This window comes from Heteronotia binoei, chromosome 6 (assembly GCF_032191835.1).
Source record: "Heteronotia binoei isolate CCM8104 ecotype False Entrance Well chromosome 6, APGP_CSIRO_Hbin_v1, whole genome shotgun sequence".
Lineage (NCBI taxonomy): Eukaryota > Metazoa > Chordata > Lepidosauria > Squamata > Gekkonidae > Heteronotia > Heteronotia binoei.
In genome coordinates, this window is record NC_083228.1 from 65550168 (window position 1) to 65565306 (window position 15139).

Here is a 15139-nt window from a genome sequence, read left to right on the forward strand (position 1 = left end):
ATTAAAGCCAGGGCTAAAATACAGTAACATTAGCCATATTTCTTACACCCAGTTATAATCACTGTGGAGTAGAAGTGGAAAACTTCAGATGACTTTTTTGGAAATAGAATTCTGCTTCTGTTTTAGAAGTTTGGAAGCAGTGTCTAAATACATTAAAGGCATAATTTAATATGTGATCTAGAATCTCAACCTTATCTGTGAAAGAGTCCCCAACACTAACAATTGCTACCAACCTGGTGTCAAAGTTATTTGGTTTTTCTTTTGTTTTGTTACTATATCACCTAACATTTAATCTAGAGCTGACAATATTCAAGAAAGGTTGCCCTTTGGCTGCTCTTTTTATCACACTCCCATCCTAGCCATAAAACTTGCCAAAAACTTTTTGGTATCATTTACTATTTGCATAGTAATGCTTATTACTTTACAGCCTGAAATGTCAGTTAGTATATAGGTACTACCCACTGCTGTATACTAGTTTCCATCTTTAATGTGTCCAGTTTATAATTCCTTTATAGACTATAGGAGAAGGCACTATTCCTACAACTCTGCATTCTTTGGGGCCTATACTAGAGTACACCTAAAATCTCAATATCCTTCCTAGGAGTATTTTGTAGCCAAATAAGGAATAGCTTAGAATGACAGTTCAGTGACTGCACAGCTCTACTGGTTTGTTACAACAAAATGAAACAGAAGTCCAGTAGACTAATGACATTTATTTCAATATAAGCTTTCTTACCGGTAACCATTTCCCAATGTCTCCAGTATGAAGCCAACCATCCTTATCAATGGCTTCTGCTGTTTTCTCTGGATCCTTTAGATAACCCTTCATTACATTTGGCCCTTTGATGCAAACCTACAGAAAATACAAGTTCATTTTAGTCTCATCTCCATTTATGAATAAGATCGTCCACTTTTTTTTAACATCAGAAAGGTTGCTTACCTCCCCTTCATTGTTAGCTGCAAAGTAGTTCATTTCAGTCACATCTTCAAGTTTTATGAGGTTGCAGGCTAGAGGTGGCCCAACATGGCCTGGAAGAGACCATTCAAAACATTTAAACATTTGCACACTGTACAATATTTTCTTTACCCATATAAGGTAACAGAACTTCAGGGTAGTGGAAAATAACAAGGCTCAAGAAAAAACATTGTCAATTTTATAGAATCATAGAGTTGGAAGGGTCATCTAGTCCAACCCCCTGCACAATTTGCTGTTCATCCTTGCTTTCCTCCACACCACCTATTTTGTTCTGAGTTTTCCAAGCGGTCAAATTACATGTACATGAAACAAAGTGCTTTCTTCTCCTTAAGTTAGATGTTTTAGTCATGTTTGCATGCCTAACCTGAGTTTTATTCAGAGTAAAGGATTTTATTTTATTAGAGGGGAACAGAAGCTTATCCCCATTGATAAACAAAATGTAAGTGATCATCATTGTAAGCATAACTTAATATCCGGAAGTATCTTTCCTGTGTCTGTATTCCCAGATACAAATGAATAAATTGTACACATATCCTATTCTTATCTGAAGATATCTTCTCAGAGCTCAGATGCCATCACACTCACATACTTCCCTTTCCACACATATCCATATTCTACAGTAACCAAATAAATCTACAATATATTTTTAAAAGCAGCCCTACCTGTTGTCCAGTCTCCTGGTAATGAGAAGGTACAGCCAGCAGTGCATTCTGTTTGACCATATGCTTCAAAAATCTAATTCAGAAAATTAGTGTTAGACAACAGCCTTTGAGATCCAACATGGATGCCAAGTAAGCATTTTATCAAGCAGCTTAATATGCTATTGCAAGTCATGATTAGCAGACCGATATGTTATATCTGTTGGCCTCCAGTGCAGTTGCTTACCAGCAGAAAATAACACAAGTTCACTGTAGAAGATGCAATGAGAGAAAAATCTCATGCCTCAAAAATTCATCAGCCTACTTGTTTAGCAAATTCACTTCTATTTAAGTTTATTTACTTAAAACATTTATTAGCTGCCTTTGTAAGCTGCCTTAAACTCTGCAAGGTAGAATATAAATAAAACAATTATGAAAACACATAAATTTAGAATCTCAATTAGGACTGGCAATAAATAAAAACTAAATGAGTCAAATACAGTCTTGGATTAAAAAACATCTTCTGTTCCTGAAGATCAAAAGCAAGGCGACCAGGCACACCTTCCAGGGGAGGTTGTTTCAAAATCACCCAAAAGCCTTCTTTTGCATGTTCACTAGTAAAGTTTCTTTGATTGCTGGGGCAGTCAGGAGGCATCTCCTTGTGATCTTAGTTCCCTGGCATGAATGTATGGGGAAGAGACTATCCTTCAGATGTCTACTTTGATGCAAGTCAGCTCCAAGCACAATTGAAAGCTTAATACAGAAGTGTCTTCTAATTTCATCAAGTTACATCACTGTCAGTTCCTCAGCACATTTCTCTTTCATTTAATTCATCACTAATCACTTTTTCCCAGGAACTCCCAAATTCTATAGAAGTGATATACTAACAGAATGAGGAAGTTCTAAGGAACCCATGATTTCCCAAACCTTACCTGACATCCAAAAGCTGACCTAAGAAATTTTAAGACAGATGGAGATATTGGGGCAGCTCCAGTTACTACTATTCGCACTTTCCCACCCATGATGTTCTGTAAAGGGAAACAGAAGAATATTATTACAAGCACCACAGCTGCAGTGTTTAACAGCATGGGTTGCTGGAGACTTGTATTTGAGAGCAACACATACTTGAATTTTATTGAATACTAGCTTGTCCCAGATACTTGTGTTTCGGAGAATGCCTTGCTTTACTTCAGCATGTTTTCTAGCCACAGCGATATTTAGCAGAAGACGTTTGAATGTTGTTTGAGCACCACTTTGTATCTGCAAGAGATTAGTCCATTATCACAAACACTGTGCATTAACCATTTGCCTTGCACACAAAAGCTGTTAATGGAGCACCATTTTTGTTACTGTTTCCCACCTTCAGCTATTGTGTTTGCAGTCATGAAATAATAACTAGTATACTTTGAACACAGCCCAGAGGTACCCAAGAAGTAACCAATGTTCTAAACACCTTGTGGGTCCTGCTGTCAAGCTTTAGTACCCAATGCTTTTCCCAAGCTGTTTTTGTATACAAAACCCAGAGACAAAGAGAGAGGACGGCAGTGGTGTGGTGCCCTAAACAACCAACAGGCGCCCCCATCCTCTGCCCAAGACACCCCACAGACCTGAAAGGCATCCAACTTCCTGTGTTACAACTGCTGGCCCGCCCCTTCCACCCTGCAATGAGGCAGCAATGGCTGCTCCCGCTCTCCCCCTCCCCACCACACCGCAAATGGAACCCAGGTGGGTCTGGATCCCAGCTTTCTGTTTTGTATAGTGTTTTGTACACATTTTGTATACAAGTTTCCAACTAGTTGTAACAAAGCTGCTTAAAGTGCATTCCTAAAATGGAGGGCACTATGTCAGGTGACCAATCAATTGTTACCTTGTCATAGATCCTGTTGAGTAGTCTTGGCACTACTGGAAAGAGTGTTGGCTTCAATGCTTTCATGTCGTCTGTCAGAAGTCTAATATCTCCTTGGAAAAAGCCCACTCTTGCTCCACTGCTGTATATTACAGTCTAAAATGCGAGCAGATAAAAGCTTTTGTATATTGTAAGGCTCTACTAAGACCACTCCATGGTAACCTCCCCCCCCCATCCACATGCCCATTCAGAAAGTATAAAGAGAAGTCACAATTTTGTCATGAGTTTGTCAAATAGGTATTTGGAATATTGGACATGTAAAGAGTACAGAAACAAAGCAAAGTGATCACTGTAAGTTATGTGCTTATTAGAAACTAAGTCTGCTGATACTAGATGTGAAATTCAGATGAGTACTTCCCCTTCCTACCTCAAGAAATGTTTGTGGGAGCCCTGACCTAGAAAGCCCTCCCCTCATACTGTTCCTGGAATTCCCCTGTACTCCCAGAACAGCATTTCATGAAACATTTTGGGATGCAGCTGGAGAAGCTGAGAAAAATTAGTTCTTCATATAGAATCCAAGACACTGTAAACAACCATATGGGTGGTGTATAGAAACCAGGAATTCATTTACCTGCACTACTCTTTCAAACATGTGAGCCAAAGGAAGATATGACACAGAGCAATCAGACGGTTGACAAGGAGTTGTCATCTGCACATAAGAAGCATATAGTGAGTACTTTTGTCTGCAGTTCTATATGACAGTATAATGTTTATGTAAGCTGAAACCTAAAACACTTATCATTTGGTACATGCACACGGATGCTTACCTCTAGGCTCTTTAGGTAGGCTGCTGAATCAGCAACAACATTCTCATGTGTGAGCATGGCTCCTTTAGGATTTCCTACACAGATATTTGAGAAAAAGTATTTGGCTCTTCAGAGCTAGAAGTCACACCTTTGATTACAGACATGAAAATATTACTGGCCAGGCCAGTTTACATGCCAGCATTAATCTTCTGTCAACAAGGCAATAACTGTAGAGGCTTACTGAACAGGGCAAGGCTGGGGGCTCTGAATTTCTTCCAAGATTCACATTAATGGCCCATTGGACAAACTTTACAAGGGGGCACACATTGGTTACTTCTTCCATGTAAGTTGAATGCTAGCTAAAGCTTCTGAGCATAAAGAAAACCACCCTACACCCTCTGCTTTAGTAGAAGATAGCTGTTTATCTTCCAAAATAAAACTTAGACAAGGGTTTTGCCAAGGCAATCTGAAGTCCCACTAATGTTGTTCCTCTTATAACAGCTCCTAACCCCACACTGTCACCTGGTAAATACTGAATGATATATCATTTGGACCAAATGATTCAACATTCCTGTTAATTTGTACTCTATCTGTGTGCATGTTAAATGCCATCAAGTCACTTTGACTTATGGCAACTCCTATGAATTAATGACCTTCCAAATGCCCAATTGTCAACAGCCTTGCTTGCATCTTGCAGCTGCGGCTTCCTTGGTTGAGCCAATCCGTCTCAGGCTTGGTCTTTTCTAGGGCCTTCAGCTTTTCCTAAAATTGTCATCTTTTCTAGTGATTCTTGTCATCTCATAATGTGACCAGAGTACAGTAGGCTCCCTTTAATCATTTTAGCTTCTAGGGAGAGTTCAGTACAGTTGTATTGCAGTTCTTTGACAGTGTTTGTATTTGTTCTCATGAATCCCTGCAACTTACCAGTGGTTCCACTGGTGAAACAGACAATACTTAGGTCCTTTTGTTTGGGAGGCTGAAACAAGAAATGACACACAAATGTTGGGGCTTTATTTTGTAGCAAACATACATGGTTTAACTACCATAGAAAAATACTTACAACTGGTCTGCTCAAGTTGTCTTTGCCCAATGCCTGTAAGAAAAAAAAAAAGACCACAGCTACTAGGATGGGGCAATTAGACAATCCTTCTTAAGGCCATGAGGTTTCTCAAGAAAGAGATTTTGAAATCTGTTCAGAACAACATTTTGAACAAATTATGCAGATACCATTTTTTTTCTGGGCAAAATTTCATTATGCCAAACAGAAAACACTTTTCATGCCCCCGATTGCAGAGAAATGCTGCCTTTTGTTCTGTCACCTCAGAGACAGGGTTGAGAGAAAGCCTAAATGTCAGTGAATACTGTAGTCACCTCAAGTTGAAACTTGGACTTCACATGAAGTCTTAGCCAGGATAAGTTAATAGCTACTGTTCTTAACTTATGCACACCTGCAAGTTTTAAAACCAGATACAGAGACTTAAAAGGACAGACTGTCATGGGTAAAAATAAACTAGGTAGGAGGCCCAGAGACACAAAATTGAAGTTACCCCTCTAGTCACAGGCCAATTCTGCTGACAAACTAGAAGTCTTGAGAGTCTAATGCACAGCCTTTAATCTGCCTTTAGCCAGATAAATCTTAAATAAGATGGTGAGAACTTTAGGGAAGACAGTCAGCCAATTAGAAGTGGGAACCTTTAGACCAAATACTGTAGGTATTCCAATATCCAAAGAGTTTCAGCATCTCAGCTTGTCAGAGCAACAATAGTTCTAACACAAAACTGGGAGGTGGTCTAATGTGACCCTCTCAGATGTCTACTCTTTAACCTGTGGAGCCCTGTACTTATATAGCTGGATCAGAGAAAGGACTATATTAAGCACATTTGACCTTCTAAAACTGGCCATGACTATTCTCAAATGCTAGACAATTCTGGAAGTGGGATCCTATACCTCAAGTTCTTTTAATGAAAGTAGTTCAACTCCTATTGCAGCTCCCCTTTCTTTTAGTTTGTTATCAAAAGGATCCATCAGAACAACGGTCTTCAGTCCTGGGGTCTTCCCTTGTTCACAGTTTTCAAGCAGCAACTGAGCCTTGTCAGGCTTGTCACAGATCACAGTAGAGATATCAGCTGTAGAAACAAGCAAGGACATACTTTAGATGTTCATTCACTTATTTCTAGGAATCACCATGCCTAAAATACAACTTCAGTTTAATAATGTTTGGCCACTTTCATAAAAGTATACTACAAGAAATGAACAAATTAAATTTGCTTGTCTACTATTCAGGTTCTTACACCTTTTCAGTGAGATCTAGTCTCTCCTCAGAAACCATACTACTTTGCCCAAGTCTTTAGTCATTTAAATAGGAGCAAGAATTTTGGCTAGTATTTATGTAGGTAAAGCTAGAATACTCAATGGAATCTTAAGCAAGTTTATTTGGAAGTCCTGCTGTGTAAAATGGATCTTACTACAAAATAAGATAGGATATAGTCCTAGACCAGGGTTGGAAAGAATAGTAGAATAGACCCTTTCCTTGCCTATAAGTTGTTCCTTTGAGGAAGAATTCTATTGCAAGTTTGCAACATTAAGATGCTATTGAATGCTGCTTAAATGACAGAACACACACTGAATGCTACACATTAAACATGCGGAGGTCAACTAGACCAGGGGTGGCCAAACTTGCTTAATGTAAGAGTCACATAGAATAAACATCGGATTTTGAGAGCCACAGGACGTGAACAAATATTATGCACATGTCTTTATTAAAAAGTCTTAATACTTTCTTTGCAAAGATAGAATACATATGTATGCACTTTACAAGACCATGCTAGAAGACAACTAAAAAAATCAGCTGGGAATAACAGTCCCCATAAGACCAACATAGGGAAAAGTTAGGGAATTATTTTTTGGCACCAGTGAGAGAAGGAAACACACATGTACCATATAAATCACTGACCATCATTTGCAGCATTATGCATCTCTCTTTGCCTTGACACCAAGGTTAGTAAATACAGGTCCTACACAAGCTATGTAACTAAGGGGCTACCCTGCGCCACCCTCTTTAATTCTGTCCCTCCTTCCAGTGGCTCCCTCAGCTCTTGTGCTCTATTTCCCCGCCCTAGTTCTCCAGGTGACTTGTGGTGGAGGAGAAGAGCTTGCAAGTCTGCCAATTTTCCCCTCCTTCCCTGCTTCACACATGGCAGAAATAGTCACCTACCTATAGATCAGTGCTCAGATGCTGACTGAGGTCCTGATGCTAAGCATGCTTACTTGAGAGTAAGCCTGCATTAAGTTCCTCCTTGGCCTCTGGGAGCCACACAATGTGTGTGAAAGGGCTGCATGTGGCTCCTGAGCCACAGTTTAGCCACCTCTGAACTAGACACATACTAGTTGGACTCAATAGCTACATGATGCTACTCTGTCTACCCTTGAACACAGAATTGAAAGATTATATTTTAAGAGTGGATTACATAGATTCATGGAAGATTAGTCATCAAGACTCACAGCATTGTTGGACCTAAGGCAATCTCTGTTTCCAGACTGTGACTATCCATTCTAGAAATCAACATCAGAGGGATTCCTTTGCCTCTATGCTCTATTTGTTGGTCTTCCAGAGCAATTAAGTAGCCACTGTGTGTTTAAATCAACCATTAATCTAGAATCAGCAAGGTACCTCTCATGTTCCTATTTCCTCTTATGGCAAAGACTGGTTATAGGCAGATCTGGAGGAGTTACAGAGAAGTACCTTCTCCTGTGATCCCACTCATTCATTCCCAAGCTAGTTTCTAATTAAAGAGCAATCAAGCTACCGTTATGTACTATTGATTTATAATTAGCCTCCTATCTCCTCTAAGTTCTACCATACAGGCAGAACACAATTTAATGACAAGTTCAGCTTGTTCAGACTAGTACAGGAAATCTATTACAGCTACACTATCCCAAGTGACAGAGCTCCTTGCAGAATGTGTTAGATTTTTAAGCTTCCTAGTCTTCCTGTGATGATTAAGATTAATCAATACAACAGAAAAAGACAAGTAGTTCTACCACTTTTAAGGCATGGTTTTGACCACTGCCTATTTAGTATGAAATACTAGCTGTTTACAAGAATTGCATTGTTGTTTTTAAATGTTTGCCATTTTCAGTAAGTCATCCATGAGAATTAAAACTGAGTAACTAAAATGCAACAGTGAAATACTTTAACCCATTGGAGTGTATATTTGCAAGTTAAATACTTTAGCCCCTTTTGTTAGATTTCAAATAACTCTTCACTGTCTGAACACAAAACCAGAGTTTACCATGTGTCCTTTACATTATGGCCAATTATTTTACGCTACAGCATTCAAAGCATGACTAGATTTTCTAGTGAACAATGTTGTTTTGAAATATCACGTATCTTGTAATACCATGTATTTTGTAATATGGTTTCCTTTTTTATATTCTCTTCCTTTTATATTGATCCTTATTGTGTTGTTATATGCCTATAAAGGCTAACTGACTGACAGACTAAATCTGCATGAACATAGATCTGTTCGCAGCACTAGCTCACCATTAGTTTTGTACCACCCGGTGTGTTAGTGAAACAGTTTCGTAAAAGGGGTGACAGTGAGTTTTTAAAATAAATGTTCTCCTTCAGAGACTGAATGCCAAAGCTGCTTCTCAAAATTTAAAATAGTCTGCTTTGTTTAATTCATGCCCACTCCTGTCTAAGATAGGCATTTCATGCACAGTACAGCTTGCTGCCAAGCAGCTGTTGATCTGGCGCAGTGGTTTAATCAGCATGGCATAGTGGCTGTTGTCCAACAGACTAGGACCTCAGGAGGCCCAGAGTCAAATCCCTTCTCAGCACTGCAGTTTGCTTTGTAACTCTCAGCTAGTCACCTTACTCATCTTACAGGGTTGTTGTGATGGGAAATGGAGTAGGTGAGAGTTCCCTGGGAAAACGTGGGATAAAAGTTTACAAAATCTTTGCATTTTTATAACTAGTCAAAGAGTACTTTCATAGTTTAGGGCAAAGAATCATTCAAATAATCTCTCTCTGCGTCTCTCTCTACCCTTTCCCTCCCCCCTCTCTCTCAAACACGAACACTCATATACACACACATTACGTCATGTGAAAGGATTCTCTTTAAACAAGATAAATAATTTAACAGAAGAAAAAGCTTACCTTTATTAACAATGTACACAATTGACTCTGGTCCTAATGTATCATAGAGGGGAACAGCAACCATTGAATAAGTATAGCAGGCAAGTTCAGAGATTATCCACTACATAAGGCAAAAATGGGAAAAGAGACATAGAATTCTGTACAATGTTCAAGGTCAGATATGTACTTAAGTCAGAGCCGCCCTGAGCCACTCTGTGGGAAGGGCGGGATATAAATTACGGAATAAATAAATAAAATAAATAAGTTTCATGTTTGAAAAATTCACAAGCTCTGTGTTGCTTGCAGGGTAGCACCAACACCATAAGAACTTCCATTGGGAAGGGCCATGGCTCAGTGGTAGAGCATTTGCTCAATCCCCAGCATCTCCAGTTAAAAGGACTAGGTAGTAGGTAAAGTAAAAGACCTCTGCCTGAGATCCTGGACAACTGCTGCCAAACAATATTGACTTTGATGGACCCCATGGTCTGATTCAGTATGAGGCAGCTTCATGTGGTCATTGTAGTAGGCAGAAAAGACAAGCTGGATGATAACTGCAAGTATTAAAGTATTAAACCACATCAGCTATGCAAGCTCAGAAGGGCTGACAAGATCTCATTAATATGTAGCACACCAAAAAATTCTTAATTCCTACAGGTAGTCTGAGCAGCAATGATACACTATACAACCTTGTACAGATAATGAAGAGACTGGTATAACAGTCAAAAGGATGCAATTTTTTCACCAGTAAGCAGTCAGAGGATTCATTCTTCTGCACAACAGTTGCGATATGTTGCCTCAACCCAAACCAGAATTTCATGCAAATTACCTCTGGTCTATTCTGAGCAAAAATGCCAATAAATTGGTCAGGTGATGGCTTATGTCCTCTGTGCAGGAGGCCTGAACCCAGGTATTCCGCTCTATCCAAAACCTGGAAAAAAGTCCAGACAGATTATCAACACTCCCTCAAAGATATGAATTGAGAATAGCTTTGAAAATTTTGTAACTAACCTGTTGGTAAGATAGCCATTGATAAGGTTGTTTTGGCTTTCTGTAGCCTAAGCAAGGACCATTTTCTACAAAAGAAAATTCCGATTATTAGCATTCCAGAGGAGCAAATCTGCCTTCAGGCAAATTAAAAAACTAAACATGTACCCCAAAGGACAAAGCAATCCACTATATTGATACTATACAGCATCTCTTAATTTAAATGGCTGGGATTCTTTGGGAGTTTTCTGTATTCTAAGGCTTAAACAACTTCATTCAAAGACTATTCAGAACTTTTACAGCCAAGCCACTCTAAGATCCTCAGTTGCACCATATTACATTCACAGAGATATCAAGATTTGGTATAGTTCAAAAGTTAGTATTAAAGTGTTAAGAGCATCAGTTGCAGTTACTGTTTCAAGTGCTATTAATATAGTTTATATTATGAATTCCTAGGCTTACACAGGCAGCTTAGTAGCAGTGGAATATGTGATTAGTGATGCATTGGCAATTACAGCCTTTTGATCATAGCTTATTTATCTTCCAAATGTTTGTTCCTGAACAAGTTTTTAGATAGCTTACCAACACTTCAGTATCTGAAGACTGAAAGAGCCTGGTCATTTTATTATATCTCACTAACCCAGTGATGATCATACTGAGAAACAAACCCCTAGGATTACAAGACACCTAGAAGAGGGCATCAAGTTCCAAACAGGGAGATCCTGGAATTTTCCATTCAGCAGCAAAAATGGGATGTTGTAATTAGCAAAACATGTACCAACCATAAGGACTCCAGGGACATCCAGATTTTTTTTTTTTTTTTTTTTACTATAGCAGACTGGCTTTAGAAGGGCATTTGCTAGCCCCATTCTAAGTCAAAATACAGATGATTTTTATGTTCCTTTTGGCCAAAATAAAATCATTAACAGCTTGGAAATCTTGTTTTCAAAATGAGATGAGTCAGGAAGAAGTTTGCCAATCTGTGGGTCTAGGTCTCCAGTGACTTGAGTGCCCTAGTCCACATATCCACACGTTACTGGCATACATTCAAGGATTCCATTTGCTATCAGTAGGTTGGGAAGTTTTAAAAAGTTTTGAGTGGAAGTTCTTTCAGAGCTCAAGAAATTAGTTCAAGAACAAATACTGAAGCAATGCAGACTTTGCCCACACCAAAATTCTGAAAGCTAATGCTTGCTTTGAAGAGAACCTCCAGGTTTTTTGTACCAGCATCTGAACTATGTCAGCTATGCATCTGAATTATGCGAACTATGGCAACTAGCTAGGAATCATGCTCTGATCTCATACAAGTAAAAATGAATCTTCCTCATTTTGTAGCAAAGGCAAAAAGATTTCATTTCAGAAGGTGCAGAGATTTCCTTTTTATGCAGGAAATTTATTTTAATGTAATATTATTATTTACTCAAGGCATTTCTTGCAGCATAATAATTGTTTGGATGCCATCAGCTGGCAACCACTATAGGCAGATCAGACTAAGGCTCAAACTAGACATTACAAGGCTACTATTACTGAACCAATTTTGCAGTACTATGGTATTGCAAGAATATCACACAATGTGGCAGCCAACAATGTACTGAGTCCAAGAAAATACTCTTTCAAGTGAATAACAAGCAACATGATGAGCTATGCAACCATGACTCTTGCACTTGGATTTGTGAAGTTGTTGTCTTTGGGTTCCTCAAGAACAGATCCAGTTTCTCACTTACCTGACACATACCGCCCTCTTTTGAAACATTCATAGAGAGTCTTTGCATCCTCATAGTAATATGAAAGCAGCTTCCCTTCAGGTGCAAGTGCACTCCTTCTAGCTCCTCCCTACAGTTAGAAGGTATTATTCAGAATAGTGGTAGACACAGGGTTAAGTTTTCTCCAAGTTACATTCATTTAGTAATTTAACAAAACAAAGATAACTAGAAATTACTACAGTTAGGGAAAGTATCAGGTAGTAACTTATTATTAGTTTGATTTCTATCCTGCCCTTCCCACAAGCAGACTCAGGGTGGGTTACAACATAGGGGCTTATACAATAAAACAAATTTAAAAGCTAAAAATATTGTTTAAAACCATAACAAACCATACTCAGATGACATTCTAAAATTCATAGTATCCTGGTTTGAATATTCATGATATGTCCTGATCCATAGGTTCTCAGGTTGTACATGCCCTGCTAGAAAGACTTAAACATAATAATTTGGCTATCAGTTTGAGCAGAAGGAACCAGTAATAGACGACATTTTCTGCTTCAACTAAAAGCCAGGTGGAAAAACGAAGGCCGTTTTCCCACTTACCTTACCCCGGAGCGACGTCCCTCTTCACCGCACTGCGTCTGCGCGGATTTTGCACAAACTGCTGCGCAGCACCAGGAAGAGCCACGTAGTCCCGGAGCTTTTGCGTCGCAAATGTAAACTGCTTTTTGGCGGTTTACATTTGCGACGCAAAAGCCCCAGGACTACGTGGCTCTTCCTGGTGCTGCGCAGCAGTTTGTGCGAAATCCGTGCAGACGCAGCGCGGTGAAGAGGGACGTCGCTCCGGGGTAAGGTAAGTGGGAAAACGGCCTAAATTTTTCAAATCTTGTGGAACCGCAAAAGACCCCACAGGCTCCTGATCTCTTTTGGGCTGGGGGATTACCAGTAGGTGTTGATCAGCTGATTCCAAGGCCCTTTGGGTTACATAGGGGAAGAGGTGGTCCTGCAGGTATGTTGGTCCCTGGCAGCTCAGGGCCTTAAAGTTTAAAACCAACATTTTTAAATGGATCCAGAATTCTATCAGCAGCCAGTGCAGCTTGCATAGCACTGGCTGAATGTGTACCCCTGGAGACATCATGGACAGCAAGAGTGCTGCCTCATTTTGCACTAGCTGGATCAGGTAAAAGCATAGGCCTGCATAGAGTGAGTTACAATAGTCCAGTCTTGGGAGTGACCATTCTGTGGATCACTCTAGCCAAGTCACAGATGGAAAGATAAGGAACTAGTCGCCAAACCCGCTGAAGGTGAAAGAACTTCTCTCCTACTTCAACTGAAAAGTTGGAAATACAAGGCCAAAGAGCTCTCACCAGGTATCTGGCGTCCCCAACATGTCTTTCCCTTGACTTATTGGTTGGAGTGGGAGGGAAAGTGGTGGGAACAGTACAGTCAGCTTGTGCCAAGGTGTGCCATATATGAGCTCCAAACAATATATTGGCTCTCTTCATAATTAGCACCAACTGTAGGATTCCAAACTAGGAAAATTTCAAAGTCACCAACAGTTCCAAAATGCAATGCCATCTCAAACAACCTTTTTATAGCGCTTAATGAGTTGTCTGAGATCATCCCAGTAACAATGAAACAAAGCAGATATAGACTTGGGATGCATCATCTAGACTTGACACAAGCCTAGATGGAATCCCCAACTGTCTTCCATGTAAGCTGCAGATTTTTATTTAACAGCTACAAGTACAACATTAGTATGAATGTTGTAGTACAGATTTTTATTAAACAAACAGCTTACAAGTACAACATTACTAAGATGCTGTATATACTTTTCATGTCAAGCATTAATTCTGCAAGCTAATTCCAAGCAAGATTATCAGTTCCCCTTACACAAGATGCAACTACATGGATTTCCTTATGAAATTTAACAGTAATACCCTAGAGACTTCTCTACATTCCATCAGTGAGAGAACAGTCATGACACTGCACTGATATGGGGTGGGAGCAGTGAGAGTTCACACAGTGTACTAACAGAATTGTATTTCAGTTTGGTCCTGTTGGAAGGTGTGATAAAAATAGCTACGTATAGCTAACAAGCATAAAGTTGTATTAATCCAGCAACGACTATGAAGTAGAAGAAGTCTAAATGGATCTAACGACCTATAACCATTATATGGAATACAACATTGCCTTGATATTGCCATGGTGACCAATAGGCTCTTATAATAGACTCTTAGATTTACTGTATGTCAGGGCATTATTACAGCTACTGCATTTGAACTAGAGATGCTTAGGTACTATTATACCCACTCATCAATTTGTGTACTAATCCTCCCTTTCATTTGCCAATTACAGTTTATAGAATATATGGCTGGTTTTACCTCTGTGCCCACAGACTGCTTGTTCAAGGGAACAGGAGGTGCTACTGGTTTTGGTTTGCTTATCACCCACAAGAAGACACTTGCTCCAAAAGTAACAAGACCAATCAAAGCTGGAGTTGGAAGCGGTGAAAACAAGAACTGAAGTATCCAAATCATCCTGCTGGATCAGTACTGCAAAAAGAAAGAGGATCATTAATACATGATAGATAATTATGTTCTTATTAGTTTCTAGTGAAATAATTTTTTACCCAAGCCATAAATCTCATGGTTTATTCTATATAGTTTGTACCACAGAGTTAAGGTTGAATGTCTACTTAAAGTACAACCCCTTGGCTCTGTGATATGTCTAGTGCTAAAACTATGACATTTTCATTTAGAGGCTTATATAGCTGAACTGTTCTGCAACAAACAGTCTTCATATCCCTGTACCTCCTCAACATTGTCTTTTCCCCCTCAGGAACCACATTGCTAAGGACAATAGTTTCGTACCTTTGTGGAAGCTTCAAGCTGGTTCCTCAGGCCCATATACTTCTCCACATCTTGGAGCTGTCAACTGTGATGGAGTAAAGTGCTTATGTAGCCAATCAGACTGGATGTGCACACCTCCTGCCTCACAGTTGGCTCTGCCAGCAGCTCCGCATCAGAGTTCCCTAAACATGAGG

The 15139-nt window shown here is 39.5% G+C and overlaps 2 protein-coding genes across 9 annotated transcripts in view; both read right to left on the reverse strand.

The window, feature by feature from the left end:
- TECTB (tectorin beta) overlaps window positions 1-15139 on the reverse strand; it is a 174909-nt gene that overhangs the window by 36553 nt on the left and 123217 nt on the right. The window lies entirely within an intron of this gene.
- Window positions 1-15139, reverse strand: part of ACSL5 (acyl-CoA synthetase long chain family member 5) — a 214804-nt gene that overhangs the window by 7565 nt on the left and 192100 nt on the right. For 7 of the 8 annotated variants that reach the window (XM_060241679.1, XM_060241677.1, XM_060241674.1 and 4 more), the window contains exons 2-17: window positions 14478-14648; window positions 12115-12223; window positions 10415-10479; window positions 10233-10334; window positions 9428-9527; window positions 6214-6392; window positions 5327-5359; window positions 5191-5242; window positions 4288-4361; window positions 4092-4169; window positions 3482-3616; window positions 2740-2874; window positions 2547-2642; window positions 1639-1711; window positions 941-1029; window positions 737-853 (exon numbers count right to left, since the gene is read on the reverse strand). In XM_060241679.1, the coding sequence (XP_060097662.1) occupies window positions 737-853; window positions 941-1029; window positions 1639-1711; window positions 2547-2642; window positions 2740-2874; window positions 3482-3616; window positions 4092-4169; window positions 4288-4361; window positions 5191-5242; window positions 5327-5359; window positions 6214-6392; window positions 9428-9527; window positions 10233-10334; window positions 10415-10479; window positions 12115-12223; window positions 14478-14633 (1593 nt within the window). In that variant the 5' untranslated portion in view covers window positions 14634-14648. Of the gene's footprint in view, window positions 1-736; window positions 854-940; window positions 1030-1638; window positions 1712-2546; window positions 2643-2739; window positions 2875-3481; window positions 3617-4091; window positions 4170-4287; window positions 4362-5190; window positions 5243-5326; window positions 5360-6213; window positions 6393-9427; window positions 9528-10232; window positions 10335-10414; window positions 10480-12114; window positions 12224-14477; window positions 14649-14966; window positions 15128-15139 lie in introns of all 8 variants that reach the window. The other variant, XM_060241676.1, reaches the window with a different exon arrangement.